A 22,553-nucleotide genomic window follows, 5' to 3' on the forward strand; every position below is an offset into this window, starting at 1 on the left:
GGCCTTATTTGTTTTGGTACATTAATAACAATTATTATATATAAATAAAATACCTTAAAATTCTTACAACATCACTAATATAATTCCCCTAACGTTTCTGCACCCGTGACTCTGTTGGACAGTTGTGGGGATAACCAACTTCTGGGATAACCAGTAATCCTGGAGAGCCTGCTCCCACTGGTTATGATGGGTCCGCTGGTTATGAGGTTTTACTGAAGGTCGTGAGAAGTTGTCTGGCGTTCTGAAGGTTGTTACGAAGGTTTCTGAAGGTTCCGAAGAGGAAAGGATAGGCAGCGAAAAGAATAGCAAAAGGTGCGGCCAAAAGTAGGAAAGCGGCCAAATAAAAATAAGAAATAAAGAGACTGCAGTCAATGGTTGGGGTGTGCTCTCCCAACTACTCTCTGTGCGCGTTCTTTCCTTAGTTTCTCTTTCGTTTCTCTCTGTGCTTGTCTCGCATTACTTGTTCTCTCTCTTTCTAGCAAGCGCGGAGGGATCCAGGCAGCAGTTACTAGCCGGATCTCCTTTCTTCCGTGCATTAGCGCGGAAGGTTTCTGTGAAGCGGCAAAGCGCGGGAAGTCCCAAAAACGTATTCCCACAGACAATTGCACTGCAAAATTCAGAGAAGTGAAAATGTTGAAGGCTTGCTGAGCTCCTGGTTCATGTATAGTTCCAGGAATGGCAGATTTGGTAGTTCTGCAGTGAAATGTGAACCAAACTTAAGTTTCTCCCCATCTGTACCAAGGGGTGGGAATAAATCCATCAACAATTGCGTAGCGTTTCAGACATAAGAAGGATCGTGAATATTTAAGAGTATCCAGTTAGACCTAGATTTGGATCCCCTCCCCCCCATCAAGTCATGACTTGACCTTCCAGCCTGCCTTACCTCATGAACATTATCATAAGCCTTATATGCCGCTGTTGCTGCCAGTCCTGCCAATGGTGGTTCGTGGCAGGTGGCAGTTGTGGCCTCTTCAGCAGCCTCAGCTTTTGTAGCTGGAGTCAGTCAAGGCCCTGCCCTCCCAGGCCAAGGCAAGGAGCAGGTCTTTCAGCACTCCCAGCCAAGATGGTCCTTCCACATGCCAGACATGGCTTCCCTGCCGAGATGTGCCCCTCCCTTGCTAAAGAAGAAAGACCCACCAGATTCTGTTCTCCATACCAGGGGGTTGCTAGTGTTTTGGCAGTTATGTTAACAAAATGCCACACCTGGTTTGACTGAAGACATATCTGCCAACCCGGGGATGCTTTTGAATTTATTTCCATGGAAACACACGGACGTGGTATGAACTAAAACGGCTTGCTTAAATGTGGTTGATGCACCCACAAGGAACTCAGGGAATAGTAAGTTCTGCAAAAGCAGCAACTAGATACAGGCAAATATCCCTCTTTAAGTTTCTCATTATTCCAATCTAAAGTTTTTGGGGTTTTTTTTACATTTCCATATTGAGTTGCTATTTATATCTTGTTTTGAATGTCCTCATCAAAATTCATCAGCATTTTAGTACAATTTTTCCTGATAAACATATTTGTGTATTCAAGCTTGCTTAATAAACACATTTTTACAAAACATTTATAATATAATGCATACGTTATATGTTGTTTTCACTAATATACCCTTACGTAGAAGCATAGGATCAAAGAATTCTAGTGTCGGAAGGGACTACAAGGGTCATCTATTCCTCTGCAATGAAGGAATTTTTTGCTCAGTGTAGGACTCGAACCAATGACCCTGAGATCAAGAGTCTCATGCTCTTCCGGCTGAGCTTTATGCACCCTTAATGCCAGGATTTGCACTTTTGTGCCCAATGCTTGGCTGAAAACCTGTGCTGCAAAATCCAGAGAAGTGGAAATATCAAAGGATGGCTGTGTTTTGGAATGTGCGATTTAGGTAAAATTGCTTTTCAATGCAAACTCAATTAGATTTCTCCCCCAATCGGCCCCCCCCCCATGCAACAAATATCCGTGCCATACAGGGGCACCCTTCAAGGAACAAGGGTTGGCTGCAGCTGCCTCTTGAGTATGTAATACCCAGTGTTAAATTTGGAATGCCCATGTGCAAGACGGCCCTCACCCTGAGACTTGCAACCCTTCTCTCTGCTCTCTGCACATGTGGGTGTCCTTTTAAACCAAGTTATCCCCCCCCCCCCCGACAGCAAAGAGTGGGCGGAGTCCTCCCTTTGGGCATCGTCGCACACGGCCATTGATGGTTCCCCAAAGGAACCACATCCAGAAGCTGATGGCTTTTGCTGTCTCTCTCTGTACTGAGCGATCCGTCACTCCAGCCTCAAGCTGCTGGGGAGTTTCAATATTTAACTTGAAACCCAGCCAGTAAACTGGAAGTTGCTTTCCTTCTGTTCCTGAGGGAACAAATAAATAAGAAGGAGCTGGGAACAATGACGGGAAGAGACTCTCTTCCCAGGCAGCCCGCTACAACGCGGCAGAGCCTGGTTCCAGGTTTATTTACAGAATCTGTCCCTTCAGACGCTCTTTCTCCTTCCAACGAGTTCTCTCTTTCTCTGGCTGCAGCTGTGGACACAACGGATTCACGGGGGTGGCTCTGCAAAACCGACATGGGAAATTATTTCACTAGAACCGGGGTGATTCAACCTGCCATACACACCTGTGTTTTATTTTTATTTTTTATATAAATTTTTATTTGGTTTTACAATTTAATCTCACATTCACACACAACATAGAATCATAAATATAGAATTCTCCCAATTCTCGGACTTCCTTCCTCCCCTCCGTGGAGTCCACAGTCAATCGCTTTTTGCTGCATTATATATCATCCTCTGTATTTCTATAAATTCTGTTTTTATCCATAGTACTTTTCATGTTGCAAGTGTTATTGCAACCCTGCTAGTGTTTTTAACTGTTTACAGTGTTCTCTCAGATAAGTTACAATTCCCCCCCCCATCCTTATTGAAGTTTTTATCATCCTGGTTTCTGATTTTTCCAGTCATTTTAGCCATCACAGCATAGTCCATCAGTTTTTTTATCCATTCTTCTTACACACCTGTGCATAAACACCTGTGTTTTAACCACAAAAACATGGGAGTTATGGTTGATATTGAAGTCACAACTGAGGGCATACCTGTCATGTTTAGGTAGAGCAGAGGAGCAGGGCCTCCTGTACAGCACATAAAGTTTTATTTGTTTGTTTGTTTAAATTAAGCTGGTTATGAAAGTTCTTAAATATATGTCTCTGGGCAAATTGTTGTTGTTGTTGTTGTTGTTGTTATTTATATACCGCCCTATATCCTGAGGTCTCAGGGTGGTTCACAGAAAAAATCAACATAAAAACCACAATATATATATATAATAAAAATGAAGACAACAACCCAGTAACACACACCTCCCCTGAAGTGTAGTTGGGTTCCCACGAGGCAAGACACAGTGATAACAGCAAGAACTTTTATTGAACTACATAAGTAGGAAACAGAGGCAAAGCAACTGCTTATATAAATTCCTGAAAGCCTGGGCCACTCCCACTCCCAACGTGACTGGCTGTCTAAACTTCCAAGATGCGAATCACAATTCAGAGTTCAAGGGCCAATGGCAGAGGCCCAAATCCTGAAATGTTCTGTGATTGGACAATATGTATCGAATCAGAACACAGGAGCTCAGAATCCTTAGTCCAGACTCAAGCTTAGGCAACCGCTGACCACTGAATGCATAACACTCCCCAAAAAATATTTCACTAGAAATGGTGATGGTGGTCAGCTAATGTTTCACTAGCTCCACCCACCCCACCTGCCAATAAAGTTTAAACAAATTAAGAGTAGTATCCAGCTTAGGGATGGAGAAGAAATTTGATTCCGTTCACATTTCAAGGCGAACCTACCTAATTTGCATCCTTTGAAATTCACACTTCTCCTAATTTTGCCATGGAATTCTCCGTCCAGGCAATATGTACAGAAATGCTTATGCTACAGAGTAAAATGTGCATGAAAATTCATGTATTGGTCAAAAACAGCACATAAAAACACATTATATTAGAGGAATTGCTTTGCAGAAATGTGTATATCGGGCAAAATTGCATACAAAAATGTGCCTATTGAGAGGAATTCATGGTGAAATGCTGGTGAAGTTTCTCCCCCCCCCCTAAAATGCAAACTGATGTGGAAATATGGAGAAGGAAATTGAAGGATGGGGGTTGGGGAGAGTCAAATGTTAAGAAGATCCTAGTCTAGCATAGTCAGCTTTTGCTCGTGCAGCAGAACTTTCTCTCCTCCCCACCCCCCGTTGTTCCACTCCAAATCTGCACAGGGTATTTTCCCCAGCTCCCTAGAGCAGATTTGGATGGTTCAGGGGGCACATCGGGAATGGGGGCGGAGAAGAGTGGAAGCTGTCCCTCTCACGTAGTGGCTTCATTGGAGACAACCTCTCTCTCTCTCTCTCTCTCTCTCTCTCTCTCTCTCTCTCTTTGAGAGCCAGTGTGGTGTAGTGGTTAAGAGCGGTAGACTCATAATCTGGTGAACCGGGTTCGCGTCTCCACTCCTCCACATGCAGCTGCTGGGTGACCTTGGGCTAGTCACACTTCTTTGAAGTCTCTCAGCCCCACTCACCTCACAGAGTGTTTGTTGTGGGGGAGGAAGGGAAAGGAGAATGTTAGCCGCTTTGAGACTCCTTCGGGTAGTGATAAAGCGGGATATCAAATCCAAACTCCTCCTCCTCCTCCTCCTCCTCCTCCTCCTCCTCCTCCTCCTCCTCCTCTTCTTCTTCTCTCCTCTCTCTCTGTTTTTACAAGAACAAATTCAACATAATAAAAAGAAAAAAAAACTTTTACCATATCCATATATGAGATTCTCTGAATCTTGCGACTTCTCCCCGTCCCCTGCATGGGTACTTAACATAATTTTTTCTAAAACTACATATCATTAAATCCTCCACAGTTTTCATCTCTCTGAATTATCCACCGCCGTTTCTATACAAGTTGTTTTTAAAGTCAATCCAATCTTTTTATTTGTTTACAATGGTCTCCTAAGTAAGTTATGAATTTCCCCCATGCTTTTAAAAAGTCGTTATCTTCTTGATTCCTGAGTCTCCCAGTCAGTTTTGCCATTTCAGCATAGCCCAGCAATTTGGCTTGCCATTCTTCCTTGGTCGGAACTGTTGGTTCTTTCCATCTTTGGGCTAGAAGCACTCTTGCAGTTGCTGTCGCATACATAAACAGTCTTTTCTGGTCTTTTGGGATATTGGAGCCTGTAATTCCTAATAGAAATGCTTCTGGTTAACCAAAGGGAGTGGAAAGTGCAAGGAGACCTGGTGCAAATGACCTGGGGCTGGAACCTACTGGTCCACCCCCTAAGAATGCCCCCCACCACCACTGGAGCCAACTCCAGGGGGCCATGGGTGTTTCGTATTTGTGGGGCTGGGCCCCCACAAAGTCAATGGGCAAGGTTGAAGCCCTTTGTTGTGGGCACCCACAATCTTTGGCACAAGATGGCACCTCTGCCCCCTACCCTGCTGACTTCTCACAGACTCTGGACCATTAGCTCACTGGCTTCCCTCTGCTGGGGTTTCTTGAGTTCTTACGTTCTTGTAATGGAGTTAGCTATTATTAGGCAAGCAGTCGTTTCACCATAGCAAGTGTCTGGTGCAATTAGGCTAATCTAATTTCTTGTAGCCGCAAGCTGAAATAAGGCGAATCCCGTCGCCACTTCCTATCGGGGAGGCATGTAGCTTAATTGGTGTTCCAGGAAACTGGAATTGTGTGTTAACGTCTTAATTCCATGTGTCGTTTAGGCGGAGGCGATTCCTCGCCATTGTTCCAGTTGCCTTTGCGGGACACAACTGAGTCTTGTACTTTCCTGAGAACCTTAGTTATCGCCTTGCAGCAGAGCTTCCTGCCGGGAAGCTGCAAGACATTGTCAGGAAACATTGCCAAGCATCTGGTGGCAGAAAGAGCAGATATAACCTACAAAGAGTTTTAAAATATCTCAGCCTCCATGAAAGGCCAATGTCCTCTTGAACGCATTTTGCATCAGAATGCAAGAATTGCTGCCGGACGTCGGTTTAACAATGGGTGTCTCATGCTTTTAAGGTGTCACCTTTTATGTTGGCCACAGCACTGATGTCTTATTTTGGTGGTTTTCCATTGATATTCCAGGGAACGCAGTGAATCCAAGAGTTGCCATTGCGGGACGTGCCGAACATGACGTTGGCATGTACAAAGTCCTGGGTTTGTTTGCATATTTAGTGGATCTTTATCCCACTCTTAAGTGGCAAAAAAGGCTATCTGATTATGAAGTTCAGTGTTGCACTCCTTTACACCATCTCAAAAGACATGGCACAAAAGGAAAATGGTTTGAGGAGGAGGAGGAAGCAAGCAAACTCAGGTATAAATTCTTAGTTACAAAACTAATAATAATAATAATAATAATAATAATAATAATAATAATAATAATAATAATTTATACTCTGCCCATCTGGCTGGGTTTCTGAGCGGCTCCCAAAAGAATATTAAAAACACGATAAAATGACCAGTTGGGGTGGAAAAGTTCAAGACGAGGAGGCCCCTCCCAAAGTTGTTCGTGTTTCAGGTGCACTGATGGAGCAGACCTGCACCCCTTCCCTTCCATCTTCTCTTAAACCCTGATGTAACCGCTGCTGCTGGGTGACAGTTGATGGAGGTCCAGTCCTTGGCATTTCTAATTAAAAGGGTATGGTAATAGGTGCCTGTAGTTTGCTTAAAGGTGCCGGGAAATGTAGCTCTGTGAATGGTAAATTACAGCTCCCATTATTCTTTGAGGAAGCCATATGCTTTGAATGTATGGCGTGGTTACTTCTCTCTGTGTGTGTGCATATGCAAGAAGCTCTTTAGGCTAAAACAAAATAAAAAATAAAAAAAATTCATTCCAGTAGCACCTTAGAGACCAACTAAGTTTGTTCTTTAGGTTGTTACTCTTGCTAGGCAACTAGGAGTTGCAAACCCTTATTGATCTGTCGCAAACCACTCAGAGATTTACCAGCCCATCTTCTCTTCACACCTGTTTTAGACCCCCCCCCCCAAAAAAGAAACAATCTAGGGCTGTATTCAACTAAGTCATTGTGCTACTGGAAGGCAGTGGAAGGATTTCCGCTAGTGCAATGGGGATTCCCCCGTGTGTGCCCTGCGCCCTCCCCCAGATCTGCTCTGGAGGGTTGGGGGAAACCCCTGAACAGATTTAAGGTGCATGGAGAGTGGGGAGAAAGGGGGAAACTTCCACCATGCAAAGAAAATCCTTGCACTGGTGGAACCTTGGCCTTAGAGCTGCGTCGAATACAGCCTCTAGCCTTTGGACCCACATTCATGAATCCCATCGTATTACTTTCCCAACCTCCTATGGCAAATAACCTTTATGCTAAATTCCTGGGATAGCTCAGCCAATAGAGCTTGAGACTCTTAATCTCAGGAACATGGGTTTGAGCCCCACGTTGGACAAAATATTCCTGCATTGCAGGGGGTTGAACTACATGACCCTCGTGGTCCCTTCCAACTCTGCAATTCTGTGATACTATAATTCTAGAAAAATAGGAAAGGGCCTGGGAGGCATTCGAGTTTGGTTTACGACTCAGAGTTAAATTGTCAGCCTCGTGGGTGGCTAATGCATGCAGCAGAGGGCCAGGCTGCCTGGGTCCTTAGGGCACAGAGTTGGTATGAGCAGATAATGTGTGAGGAGGTGGGAAACGTTATGCTAATGCACCCATGTTGCTCACCCAGTGGAAGAGACGGGTGCCCTATCCTTTGATCTGTGCAATAATGGAGCTGTCACTCCATTGTTCTATGAATATTCTGCCAGCAGAGTCGTTAGAATTTTGGGTCAGTGACAGGAAATCAATGCTAGCATTTCAAAACTGCAGTGTGGTGAGAATCAGGCTTAAACCCCATCAGGCTCATTGGCCCATCTAGCTCAGAACTGACTGGCTTCGGCTTGCCAGGGTCTGAAGCAGGGATCCAGCTGCAAGGGAAGTTTTAACCAGTGGTGCTAAGGATTGGGAGCACGTTTTTCTGCAGGGCAGAGCATGTGCCCTTCCACCGAGATGTGACCCCGGAACAATCCTTTGAAATGAAGCTGCATAGACAATGTAGAGCTGGATTGCTGAGAAACCGCCCGAATAAAGGCTAGTTTTGGAGTTTCTGCTGTGATCAGAAAGCAGAACCCAGGATGGCACTTTGCATCCTCAATGGCTGGGGTCACCTGGGTTTTTGGAGAATGCTGCTATGCTAATGGGGTTCCTGATAGCATCCTGTTAGCCCTTCCCAAATGCAGGAAGAAGCAAAGCACTTGGAACTGTTGTGATGAGGGCACAACCTTCCTACTACCCCGATGTGTAGTAGATCCGAGTTGCCAAACTACGGAATGTTTTGGACCATTTCAAACATTTCCACAGTTGGAAGCAGTGATGCTTCTGAATATGAATTGCTGGAAGCCACAGGAGGGAAGAGTTGCTCTTGGGTCCTCCTTGAGGGTTTCTCATAGGCATCTGGGTAGCCATCGTGGGAACAGGATCTGGTCTAGATGGGTCATTGGCCTGATCCAGCAGGACTCTTTTTTATGTTCCTATGTGTTTCTAGTTGCATAGTCCACAGATGCTCTCTGTCCCCTCCACCCACCCCCAGGCACTTCGAGTTTTTGCTAAATAAAAAGCTTCATGTTCCTTCGTGCCATCTCATCTGTCATAGTGATGGTTGTTTTCCTAGCCACCAAAGAAAAGGCAGATTAGTGAACTACTATGTGTTTTTATTTGGATTTGTTTGATTTGTAGCCTGGATTTGTTTGATTTGTAGCCTTCTGTCTCCACCAAGAGATGTCAAGTGGAACCTCTTTCCATGGCCTCATCTTGCGTAGTGGAACCAGATACTGTGCTCGATACAAGCTGGTCCTAGGCAAGATTTGGGGGCAGTCGCCATCCTTGTGGGGCGATTCACAGGCAGGAGCAAAAAGCTACTACCATAAATGGCTTCAACAGGATGGATAAATCTAACTGTGCGTTCATCCCAAAAGGTAAAGGTAAAGGTACCCATGACCATTAGGTCCAGTCGCAGACGACTCTGGGGTTGCGGCGCTCATCTCGCTTTACTGGCCGAAGGAGCCAGCGTACAGCTTGCGGGTCATGTGGCCTGCATGACTAAGCCGCTTCTGGCGAACCAGAGCAGCTCACGGAAATGCCGTGGTACTTATTTATCTACTTGCACTTTGACGTGCTTTCGAACTGCTAGGTGGGCAGGAGCTGGGACCGAGCAACAGGAGCTCACCCCGTTGTGGGGACTCAAACTGCTGACCTTCTGATCAGCAAGCGCTAGGCTCTGTGGTTTAACCCACAGCTCCACCCACAATGCATCCCTACATTCATCCCTATATGTTGCAAAATTCAGATAAGAATGAATTCGAAGAATAACTGCATTTCATATTTGCCCTTATGGTTCAGGGAGCGTGAATTTGGTAGGTTCATGTCAGACTGTGAAGAAAACTTCTCATCTCTAGTTGCTACAAAGTCAATTGCTGGAGATGAAAACTGAGAACCTAAGAAGTAGTATCTTGCTGGATTGAAGGAAAGCCCCCTTTAATCCATCATCCTCTTTCCAACAGGCAGATGCTTCTGAGAGAGCCCAGAAGAGAGTAGTGAACAGGTGAACCTGTCAGTTTTGGTTTCTCATGTTTCCAGTCTTTAAGTGAAGTGTGTGTGTGTGTGTGTGTGTGTGTGTGTGTGTGTGAGAGAGAGAGAGAGAGAGAGAGAGAACCTCATGAAAATTCACCAGCTTTTCAGTGCAGATTTCTCTTAATAGGTGCACATTTGGATGCAGTTTTGCCTAATATACAGTCTTCTGCAAAGCCATTCCCCCCAACATAGTGCATTTTTGTAAATTGCTTTCACTAACATGTGCACCTCTATGCACACTTTAAGCAGGTGCATTTTTGTATGCATTCCTTGGCTGGAGAACTGCACTGCAATATTCAAAGAAGTGCGAATTTTGGAGAGCAGCTGTGTTTTGGTCCATGTGTTGTTTTGGAAAATGTGAATTAGCTAAGCTTGCCTCTGAATCTGAACTGGATCAGATTTCATCTCCACCAGCAGACCAGGAGGGCAGCAGTTCTTCCCTCCTGCTCACCTCCTCTCTCCCTTCCAGCAACTGATAACCGGAGACATGCCACCTTTTTAAGCACAATCCAAGTCTTCCCCAGAGTCTTCTCTCTTCCTTTTTAATGCACACGCAATCTCAAGCGAGAGCCATGCATATGCTGGGGAGAAAGTGGCGGCAGCAACTTCCCAAGCAGATGCTCTTTGCCTCTCCCCTTCCAACCGTGCCCTGCTGACCTCTCTTCAGGAGATAATTCCCCCCAGCTGATCCTTCCCTTGCACTGTCACAAAATAATCCCTGTAGCTGTAACTCCAGCAATTAAACCGGCTTGCCCTGCTGGCCTCAGAACTGCATTGCTGCATTGTCCCCAGGAATCTCATCCAAAGTCCACGAGGCCGCGGCGACGCTGGTGTTCCGCGTCCTAACCTGTTAATATTTCCTGACACTTTGCTTATGGTTTGTGTCATCAGATTTGCCTGGAGAGGCGGTGGCAGTGCCTGCATTTTGTTGCTGCTGTGAACATCACAGTGACAGGTGGCCTTTTTGCTTTGGGCAATCTCCAAGGAAACGAGTGCAGATCTTTCTGTTTGCCGGCGTTTAAGTACCACTTAAAAATGGGGAAACTGTGTGTGAAAAGGAGCCCTCTTGCCGATGGCTTGACGGAGATCAGCACCAGCAAACAGCAGGCATTTGAGTGAGAACGAGAGGAGAAGGATGAGGTGTTTGTTTTTGTGTTGGCTCTTATCAAACCAAGACTGGAACCCTTTCCAGATCTGCCACAGACTCCCTGTTCAATCTTGTGCATGCCTCTAATGACCTCTTTCAAAAGTTTGGAAAGTATGTAGACTGAACTTATGAAGGGGGCAGGTGCGGATAGGGACCAACCAGTGTTCGAAACTAACAGGGTGCCAGGCGCGTTTTTCAATAGGTGGTGGTCCAGTCGTGAGCAATTTCGGAAGCCAAGTTGCAATCTATCGCGCCTGGGATTAAAAATGCCACTGCTGCCACTGCTGCCTGAGTGACCTGCCACTGCTTGTTCCGCAGTGTGGCTCAGCTGGTAGGCACTGCAGGTCCTTGGAGACAGAGGAAGAGCCATGGATGGAGTGCCAGGGTCCAGTTGGCCGCTGACTCTTCGCTGGCTGATGGAGGAGGAGGAAAGAAGGAGAAGGGGGCAAGAAAGCCAGCTTGCATGACCCATTTCCACTCTTCTCTCCCTTTGCCATCTCCCCCCCTCCAGTTCTCCCCATTGGCCTTGTAATATGTTAGGGAGTGGGGAGAGACTAAGCCCAGTTTGATAATTTTCTTATTCTTCACCACCCCCCTTTGCCCTTCTTGTCTTGCCCCCTATGCTTCATCTCTCCTTTCTTCCTTAACGCTGGGGGCGGGCAGGAGCCCCCTGAACAGCCCCTTTCATTCTGCTTATTTTTGTTATTCTGAAATATCTTGTGTGGGGCTTATTCCCAAGTAAACACACCCCATACCAGCCCATGGGGCACACACCTCTGTTCTAAGTACAGTGGGGTGAAAAGGCATGTGTGTGCGGGGGGGGGGGGGCTCTTATATCTGGTAACTGTTTTTTATGAACTGGTAGAATTGGAAAGGAATCCAAGAGCAGAGAGAGAGAGAGAGAGAGGAGGCTTAGACGACAGAGAGTGAGTTGGGAGCCTTGCACAGATGCTTCTAGGAAGGCGCCCAGTCGGGGCCACCTCAGCCTCTTTCAGCTTGTCTCAGTGTCCTGTGTGGCACAGGTGGGATGGGGAGGAAGGAGGGCATAGGGAGAGTTTCCCAGGGAAGAGGATGCAGAGGGAGGAGTCTCCAAGGGCAGCCCCTGTTGCCTGTTCACTCAGCTTGGCACTCCTGCTGGTGGTGGGCATTCACGTCAGCCCCACATACCAAAGTAGGGGGTTGAGGTGTTGCCATGTGCCCTCTTTTTCCAGGACACATCCTCTTTTTCAGGGCTAAAATTTCCTGTCTGGGTGGATTTTTTTAATCCGCCAAATGTCTCTGGATATACTTTCTGGATGAGGCATGGACATAACTGGTGGCTGAAGACTTGCTTTCCTCTTCTCTTCTGCTACCCCACTCAGTGATATATCACAGCTTCTATGTTGTTGTTGTTGTTCAGTCGTTCAGTCGTGTCCGACTCTTCGTGACCCCATGGACCAGAGCACGCCAGGCACGCCTATCCTTCACTGCCTCTCGCAGTTTGGCCAAACTCATGTTAGTAGCTTCGAGAACACTGTCCAACCATCTCAACCTCTGTCATCCCCTTCTCCTTGTGCCCTCCATCTTTCCCAACATCAGGGTCTTCTCTTCTCATGAGGTGGCCAAAGTACTGGAGCCTCAACTTCAGGATCTGTCCTTCTAGTGAGCACTTAGGGCTGATTTCTTTAAGAATGGATAGGTTTGATTTTCTTGCAGTCCATGGGACTCTCAAGAGTCTCCTCCAGCACCATAATTCAAAAGCATCAATTCTTCGGCAATCAGCCTTCTTTATGGTCCAGCTCTCACTTCCATACATTACTACTGGGAAAACCATAGCTTTAACTATACGGACCTTTGTTGACAAGGTGATGTCTTTGCTTTTTAAGATGCTGTCTAGGTTTGTCATTGCTTTTCTCCCAAGAAGCAGGCGTTTTCTAATTTCGTGACTGCTGTCACCATCTGCAGTGATCATGGAACCCAAGAAAGTGAAATCTCTCACTGCCTCCATTTCTTCCCCTTCTATTTGCCAGGAGGTGATGGGACCAGTGGCCATGATCTTAGTTTTTTTGATGTTGAGCTTCAGAACATATTGTAGGGGTATTTAAAATGAGAGTCATCATAGTGTCCTCTTTTTTTGCTCTTCAGAATATGGCAACCCTAAGAAGATCTGATGCAGCTTAAGAGTTTGCATGCTTTGCCTTTTCCGTATTAAGGCTGCTTGGCGAGGGCACTGTGTTCAGGGCTCACACAAAACCCTGGAGCCAGCACTGGTCGCCCCTGTTTTGTTTAGGGGCAGAGGGGAGGACCTCATGTCAGAAGATGGAAAAGGCCGGCGCTAACGCTGAGGTCTGCAATTGTGATACCATTTGAATCTGCAAGGAGCTGATAGGAGTGAAGGAGCCGGAATTGTTTGGTAAATCATCTAGACGCCTTATCAAGCAGGATGTTGAGTGCGGCTTCCTGTTGTTGTCTCAGGCGCTTCCAGGGCTTTGTTTCACCAAAGTGTTCTATGGAAATGGCTGGGCCCGATGTCAGCGTGCCGTTCCTGTGACGCAAGGTGGGGGCATCTTATTGCCATTGTTTTGCATCCTCCACTGAAACGCTTGGCCTTGGAAGGCAGGAAATCCCTTTGGTCTGAAAGCAGATGGTGCATCCTTTAAGGAGATCAAGCAGGGTGGGAGAAGAATGGCACCTTGGCTGTTCCTTGTGCACAGGAGCCGCCTTCATGGCTGATGTATGAGGAACAGCCTTAGACTGAACCAGAGCTCAGGTCCATTTGGGGGAATTCTCCTTTTCAAACCTTTTCTCTGTTCAGGCCCAAAGCTCACTGGGTGACATTGGGCCATGCTCACGGCCTACCTTGTGAGGTTGTTGTGAGGCTAAAGTGAGGGGAGGGAGACCCATATTCGCCGCCTGCAGCTCCACGGAGGAAGGGGTGCAATATAAATGTCATATATAAAAAATTACAGTGAACTAGGCTGGGCCAGAAACTATATCTGCAGGGGTGTACACTGGTAATATGCTGCCCTGTGTGGTGCCAACAGTTGACGCCCTTCCTGCTGTCATGGATATGATCCAGAGCAGAACTCCAACATAGAGTTAGCAGAATAAAAACTTGAACATGTTGCAGGGATTCCCAAAAAATAGACCAGAGGCAATATTTCATCCAGCAGGGCTTTACTGCTACTGAAGGCAAATGAGCACAAGGGTCACAAATCCAATGCATTCAGGATTGGCACGGTCCATAAGAATTCCAGTTGCAGCAGACTTTACTTAAACTTACAATAACTCATAATAAGTCTAAACCTTAACACTAAGCATACTGTGTACATACTGTGTACAGAACACCACACCAGAAGGAAGAGAGATAGAAAGAGAAAGTGAAACTCCCAGGCTCCTTCTGGCCCTACTTTTATAGTCAACATGACCTTGACAGAAAGAGATAACTGGACCAGTTTAAGCCAGCTGTACTCGGCTTCTCTGAAGGAGTAACCCAAACATCATGAACCTTCTGCTGGTTTCTTTCACACAGAGAAGCTTCCAGAACCCTCTTGAATTAAGTAGAATAGAAAACACATCAGAACAATGCTTTCTGCACCTGCAGCCTTCGAAGAATGGCCTAAGCCCAATAAACAAGATGACAGGCTTTGGGACGGATATTGGATATTGGACGGAGGCAAAGGCCCTCTCACCCAGTGGTGGACCTACATTTTGGTAACGATTGTTACTGGTTACCTTCTTCAATGGGGTTGTTCCATCTACTGGATTACCTTAAATGTCAAAAGTCACCGGTGTAAATAAAACATTCCTATGCCTTATGGTTTTTGAGTTAGTGTGTGTGTGAGAGAGAGAGAGAATTTTTTTTAGGGAAATCTTATATACATGCAAGAATAAAGTTGTTTCTGGGGGCCCTCCAGGATTAGGAGGATTAGAGGCCCCTGAAGCTTAAGCTTCATTAGTTTCATAGTAGATCCTTCCCTGCTCTCAAGTTATTTTCCATGTCAGATTAGAAAGCCCTCCACTCAGAAGCTGCAAAAAATAAATAAATTCCTGCCCATCCCACTTCATTAGTGACCATGCATAGAGAAAGCACAAATGACTCATATTTTGTAAAGGGAATTGCAAGGGGGCTGGTGCATCGAAATTCATCAGACAACTGGTTTCTGGTCACTAGTTCTTGCACACCAAGCTCCCCCTGTAACAGACTGCATTTCTGATGCTAACCAACATTGCCGTCATATTATTTCTGGGACTTAGGCAAGGAGCAGGCGATGGGCAACGTCTGAAGGATGCCTGATAATCCCCCCAACCTCGTGGGCAATTCTCTCTTCTCGCTGACATCTTCTGTGGTATCGTAGTGTCAGGAAGATGCAGAACGTTCCAAGAGCATGTGATTTCAGCTGATGTTTTTGCCCCGGAGCTTCCACGCTCCCATCGGAACAGTCAGAATCGAGCCCGTCACTTTCAAGAGCCATTAGCTTCTCTCTTGAACATGCTGGTTGGGGCTGCTACAATTAAATCATTAAGAGCTCTCCAAGTGGACCTCTGATGATGATGAGGATTTTTTTCATGCCTGGAAAAGGCTTAACACGAATGCAGCACAACGTTTTCAATCTCCCCTTCATGTTTGCTCCTTGCCCAGTGGCCATTGGTCATCAGGGCTACAGACAAAATGCTCAGTGGAAGAAAATGGAAGATGGGGGAAGGGGGATACTGCTCCTTCTCTTTTCCATATTCAGGGGTGATCTGTAAATCACTGAAAGGACACTATCCATGCCCAACAGAGATGTGTCAGCATAGTTAGAGGACCTGCTAGGTTTGCAAAAAGAACAAAAAACAAAAAAGCAAATAAAAAACGAAAGGGGTGGGGAGAGAGAGAGAGATCCTTTAAGGTTTGTGGGGATTGGCAAAAACAGCCCATCAAGGATGTAGAGGGGGTGCGGAATGGAGTTTTCTGGAAGAGGGCATGGCTGGCACCTTGAACAGAAGCACGTTCCGCTCTGCAACATTTTGTTTCAGGTCCCACTAGTTTTTATTTATGTATACAATATAAAGTCTGTGCACATGGATGTGTGTAGATAGGGAGTTTCAGAGGGCAGGTGCCGCCATGTTAAAGGCCTAATTCTGACACCATACAGAAGAGGTAGCCGAATGAGATGGTATCTGCTGGCGAATGCAGTGATTGGTAGGGAGGTGATCTTCTGGGTATCCTGGCCCCAAACTGCTCAGGGCGCAGGCTCCCATAAGCCCCAGCCATTCTCCTCACAGGACTACAATTCCCAAAGTGGTTTAACAATCCATTTTTCTTTCGGGTAACCCTGGGAACTGTAACTCCGTGAGGGGAATAGGAGTCTTCTAACAATTCTCAGCAGTCTCAGCAAACTACCGTTCCCAGAATTCTTTGGGGAGATTTCATGATGGACTAAAGTGATATGACACTGCTTTAAATGCATAGTGAAGACAGGGCCTAAGTGAGCAGAACCATGGCTTGCAGTCGTGGTTGGCAAGTTTCCCATTTCCCCCCTTTGTAGGATTTTACGCTCTCGAGTGGGCTGGATTTTGGAATGGAGTTGTTTTGTCGATAGCTGATGTAAAATGCTTTGGCATCAAGAATGTTCTGTGCTCAGAGTTCAGAGAACAGTTGCCCTCTTCAGGCATGTGTGTTTCTTTAATTAATCAGCTTTCACAGTCCCAAAATAGAAATACTAATGAGAGAGGGTAGCACCGCTATGGCCTCTGTGAGTTTGATGGGTTGTTTTGGAAAGTGCAACCCTCAGAAAGGCTGGGTGTCTGGAGGCGACGACTGTGCTCCAATTAATTTGCACAGATTGAACTGTCTTTACCTGCCATTCTGAGGATTGCTGCATGCCAATTCTGCACGGTAGACCAGAGTTGTGTAAGATATTCCAGTCCAGGTGTTTTCCCTCCCTAAACTGGTGGAATTCCACTGAAAGAATGTGCGGAACATTCCAGAAGTGGAGAACATTTTTCTCTTGGAAGAACTGCTACAAATCGGATTATTGCACTGGGCGGGCTGTTGCATTGGAAGAGCTAGCATAAAGCAAAAAATCTCCATTAAAATCTCTTTTAATGGAGCAGTTGATGTTGGAACCCATAGCAACAAGATTGCTAGGCAAAATATGTCATTGACACACATCACTTGTGATGGAAGGATTATTTGGGTCACTAGGCACACTGAGGACTTATCCGATTCATCCACCTCCCATTTAGCTGTTTTCCTCTTCAGACCCCATCACCATATTATCTTTAAACCTGGTTCAGACATAATAGGAAACCATGGTTTTCTGCAACATGAATGAGCTTGCATAAGCTTAAGGTCCTGTGTTCCTCCCTCACCATCTCTCTCCTCCCCATTTGCAGCTGCAGGGATGATATGAGAATCCCACAGCCCTGCTTGCAATTTTAAACAAACCTCTGTTCCTTGTGGTATCAGAACTCAGGGAACTGTGGTTTGTTTAAGCGCTGCTTAGTGAGAGCAATTTAGAACCTGAAACCCTCCTCTGATCTTGGCTTGTTTCATTAACTAGAGTAAATAAATAAAACCACATTTCCCAGTTAGAGGAGGGAAGCTGTGTTTTGTTGGAAGCACCTGCTTCCACTTTTAATTGTAGCTCATAACCACAATAGAGGAGCACAAACATGAGTCTGGGCAAGCTCAGGGCTAAATTACACACCATCCTAAATGCTAAAGCACACCTACCAATCTTGCCTCTTGCTGTGGCAGCCCTGCCTCCCACTGAAAGCAAACAGTTAAGCAAAACGAATGAAATAGTAGCGATGAATGAGTAAAAACCAAGTGTCATTTTAGCGAACGAATAACTAAGTAGCTGTGCAATTTAATAATGAACACAAATGGAATACAGAAGAGATTTACGCCCACTTGCTCATCTCCAACCACCAAATATAATGTCAGAAACAGTTACAAAAAATGGCACAGGAATGGGAAGTTGGCAGAGTCCGATGAGTTCTGGTCATCGCCCATGGTTTTTAAAATGTATTTATTACAAGAATATTTATACACTGCCAGCAGGGTAGCAGAATTTCCAGATGGTGTACATTTAATTCATTAAAACACCACCAGACTATCTAGAAAAGAACCAATTGCCAACACTGAGTCATGCGATGGATTCTCTCCAATAGGAGCCCATAAAAACTTCACAACCGGATTGGTAGTTGGCACTCTCACTTCTAATGGCTGAGGAAAGCTTTCATTTTACTGGTGGTGCTTCATTTGAGGGGTGACATCTGCATCACCTATAGTAAATAAGCAACATCTGTGTCTGTGCTACCCAATTATTATTTTTTTCTGAGCATGTTCTAATCCAGGAGTAGCCAGCATAGACTTCAGCTTCAGATAACCATGCTGAGTGGGGTTGAGTCCAGTCTCATCTGTGGGGTATCATGTTGATTGCTCCTCTTCTGATCTATAGCATACTGGACTAGGTACAGTGGTACCTCGGGTTACAAACACTTCGCAAACACGGAAGTAGTACCTCGGGTTGAGAACTTTGCCCCAGGATGAGAACGGAAATCGTGTGGCGGCAGCGGTGGAAGGCCCCATTAGTGAAAGCGCACCTCAGGTTAAGAACAGTTTCGGGTTAGGAACGGACCTCCAGAACGAATTAAGTTCATAACCCGAGGTACCACTGTAGTTAATCCAACCTTTATAGCATCATAGGAGGGTTGTGTGTATGTCTGACCAACACAGTGACATACCCTCCAACATTTATCAAGTGAAAACAGGGGCATTCTGTTCTACATCAGGAATAGAACTCAGGAATATTGAACTCAATGGGACTTACTTCTGAGTAAAAAATCTTACAATTGCAGTGCAATACTGCAGTCTTTTTTAAAATAAATTTATTTATTTGGTTTTTCAAGTTACAGTTTTACAATCACGTATCCAGCATACAACATAAAGACAAGATTCCATAGAATCTCCTGGACTTCCTTCCTCCCCTTTGTGTGTCCTATTGTTAATCATTCCCTCCTACATCTTTTGTAATAATCCAAATCTTTTACATCTCCATTATATCCAGAATTCACCATTAGACTACAAGTGTTATTCCAATCCTACTAACAATTATAACTGTTTACAATGGTTTTTAAGATAAATTATAATTCCTCCCCCCATTCTTTATAAAGTTTTAGTTTTCCTGATTTCTGATTCTTCCAGGCTGCAGTATTTACCCAGTTACTTCGGACTAAGCTCTATTGAATATATTGGGACTAACTTCTGAGTAGATACGCAAAGGCTTACAGGATAAGGCTCCGTTTATAAGAAAGGAATAAACACTCCACGTGTTTTCTAAAATATTGCTGGCTGCTGAAGCATTGCAATTAAAGAATTTAAAGTGGATTGGTTACATTTTCCTTCAAAATTATAGGAAGGGCTTCGTATGTCAGCTTCGCCATTTCTTTCATTTGGTGCAGGTATTTTATTTTCAGTATAGACAGGACTCTGTTCTTGCACACACACACACACACACACACACACACACACACACACACACACCACCGAAAAGGCTCCTGTTTCAAAAAAGGACTGGAGGGTAGGGGCTCTGATCACTCCACCACTTTTAGTTGTTCTGTGAGATGCGGCAGGGAGGAAAAGGGAAAACTAGGACATTTCAGGTTCAGATCAGAAACCAGGACGGCTTCTGTAATTGGGGGTGTTGTCCCTCGAAAATTGGGACACTTGGAAGATATGCAGTGATGCTCTGGGGCCTTGCTTGCTAAATATTCAAGGGAAGTGTGGTGGATCCTCGGATCTGAGAAGCAACTGACCCCTCTTCTCTCTTTCTCTCAGCAGGCCTTTCTTGCAGTGCGCTGCAGGTCCAGGTTGGAACAAAGTCGGTGGTGGTGATTCAAGGACAGCGGGCCATCCTGCCCGTTTGGTATACACCTGAGAGCACTGAGCAGCCCTTTGTTACATGGCACCTTGAAAGGCCCCATAAACATTCACAGGTAAAGTCCAATTCTGCTTGGGCAGGAAGCTCACCGGTTGGCCTAGCCTGCCCAGTGTCAGGTCCTGCCAACCTAGCAGTTCGAAATCACATCAAGTGCAAGTAGATAAATAGGTACCACTCCGGCGGGAAGGTAAATAGTGTTTCTGTGTGCTGCTCTGGTTTGCCAGAAGCGGCTTAGTCATGCTGGCCACATGACCCAGAAGCTGTCTGCGGACAAACGCCGGATTCCTCAGCCTATAGAGCGAGATGAACGTGCAACCCCAGAGTTGTTCGCGACTGGACCTAATGGTCAGGGGTACCTTTACCTTTACCTTTACCTTTACCTTTACCTTTACCCTTACCCAGTGTCAGGCTTCAGGGAATCAGCTTCCTCCCCCGTGGCTGTAAATGAGCAGATCAAACAAAAGGAAATTCTTGCCAGTTAGTTTCTTTAATAAATACAGCGAAGGACAAAAGAATGCATCTAACCAGAATCGCGGTGCTACCGATTTAAGGTCACTCCCCCCTCCGTCCCTATTAATCTACGTCACTTTGCTGTTTATGAAGATTTTCTTGGTTGATGTTTGCAGTGCGGGCTGTCCATGTCCGCCGCCCCCCCACTTCCATTATTCACAATTGACTTCCCCTCCCAGAAATGAAACTTGAAATCTGGATTTCCTTGTTGTAATTGTTGCTGATTTAAAGCTCTGTAACGCTTGTGTTGCAATTTGGGTTCCTTGCGATGGCAAAGCATGAAATATACACCGTATGAGAAGGAGATATTTGATGACTGTGAGCTTTGATTTACCAGGGCATCTAACACCTGAAAGGTCTATACCTTTCCCAGCCTAGGCTTAGCTTCATATTCAAAGGTATCATTAGTGTGTCAGTAAGCAAAGTTGCATGTGTACAGTCAATATGCAAAATTTCTTCCTGGGGTAGAAGTGGCCTTTACCAGTCCAGAATGACAGTTTCATTTATGCACAGCTTGGATGTTTTTATTTATTTATTTTATAATTGGGCCTGTGACTGGGGAGAGACTGTTGTTATCATTTCCTATTTCCATCTTTGCTCGGTTCTTTGACCAGCTGACAGGCTGCTAAAAATTGTCCAAAGCCCACTTGAGTTGAGAGAATTTTTAGCTGACGGGCTCCTAAAGCTTTGCTTCAACGCTGAGTGGATTTTAGCAGCCTGTCATCCGGTCAGCGAGAAATAGCGTCGTGCAAAGATAATTGTGATGATTTGAAGGGTCTGTTTTTGCAAGCAGGGATTCATACATTTCCCCTAAACTAATCTGTAGGAGAAAATGGGCCTCTCGTCTCCACGTAACAACCCTTAGCATTAAGATGAAGCTTCAGGACATTTGAAGAGCTTCATAGCCTCCCAAGAATTGCTATTAAAAAGATGGGGGTTTAAATGTCCCCATTAGGCATCAAATAAGCATGTTGTGGAGGATCTCAAGCTGGGTGGACAGCTGCATCTCCTGACAGTTACATCCCAGTGTTATAAGAAAAATCTGCTCCTTTTCCCTTATGGGGTATTCCACAGCCCATATAGAGTCCTTAAGTGGGTTCCCTATCAGTTGGAGAAAATAACAGAGGTCAACCAGAGTATATTGAGAAGCAAAGCGGCTAGTAAGCCTGATCTTTATTCAAGGAACTGTTGCAACAGGGTCCCCACTCACCACACGCGGGAGGGAGAACTCTGAACAATGGTGCACAAACCCTTATATAGACTTTTGAAATTGCCCACCCTGTAGACCAAGGGAAACCCCCCCCCAAAAAACCCCATCATGCATACATCACAGAAGGAGGAGGTCTACAGCAGAAATCCTGTTTGCCAGGGTACCTGATAATGGTCACTGATTGCATTACCTGGGCAGCCTGGGTATTCTTTTGTGATGGTTAATACTTTAGTTCCTGAATTCAGGTCACAGGCTCACCCTTTTCATTCACAAATACGCCCTTAAGACAGGATTTGTAAGCAAAAAGTCAATGGAAAGGCCTTCCCCATTTGCCTCCCTTACTGCAGAGGAATATCTGAGGTCATTGGGAGAGTCAAAGTGGCTTCAGGATTGCTCTCCCATACTATTTCAGACACATGGTTCATATATTTAGAAATGTGTGCATTTATGAATATTTATTCTATATTTGAGACCTTAAAATTCTTGTAACACCAGCACCAACACATTTGGCTGTATATGTGTAGAACTGGAACTGGCGTCAACCGTCTGGGTGGTTGGGCATCTGCCGGGAGCTCTCAGCCCTGCAGGGGAACCTATGACCCTCCAGATGTTGTTGGACTTCCACTCCCGATAGCCCAATTGGTAGAGCACAAGACTCTTAATCTCAGGGTCATGGGTTCGAGCCCCACATTGGGCAAAAGATTCCTGTATTGGAGGGGGTTGGACTAGCTGGCCCTCGTACTCGCTTCCAACTTAATAATTGTATGAAATCTATGAAACTCCCACCAGCCTCTGCCAACATGATGAATGGACAGGGATGATGGGATTTGTGGTTTCATGACATATGCAGGGCCTCACATTGGCTAACACTGATTTATACTCTGCCACTTATTTTCTTTTCTTTAGAAACTCTGACCCTGCTTTTCAAAGAAAAGAAAAAAGACTTTCATAAGATAGCTAACAAAATAAAATAGCCATCAATACAATAAATATCAGTGACACCAACCGTAATAAAATACAGTCAAACAGGTACAATTCATTTCATTACCGTCGTACCTTGGTTTTCGAACAGCTTAGTTCTTGAACGTTTTGGCTCCCAAACGCCGCAAACCTGGAAGTGACTGTTCTGATT

General features: G+C 45.3%; 1 protein-coding gene across 1 annotated transcript in view; it reads left to right on the top strand.

Annotated features, from left to right (window-relative positions):
* ESAM (endothelial cell adhesion molecule) overlaps window positions 1-22,553 on the top strand; it is a 72,326-nt gene that overhangs the window by 44,191 nt on the left and 5,582 nt on the right. The window contains exon 2 of the mRNA XM_033172512.1: window positions 19,599-19,756. Within this exon, the coding sequence (XP_033028403.1) occupies window positions 19,599-19,756 (158 nt within the window). The remainder of the gene's footprint in view (window positions 1-19,598; window positions 19,757-22,553) is intronic.

Source organism: Lacerta agilis, chromosome 15, assembly GCF_009819535.1.
Source record: "Lacerta agilis isolate rLacAgi1 chromosome 15, rLacAgi1.pri, whole genome shotgun sequence".
Lineage (NCBI taxonomy): Eukaryota > Metazoa > Chordata > Lepidosauria > Squamata > Lacertidae > Lacerta > Lacerta agilis.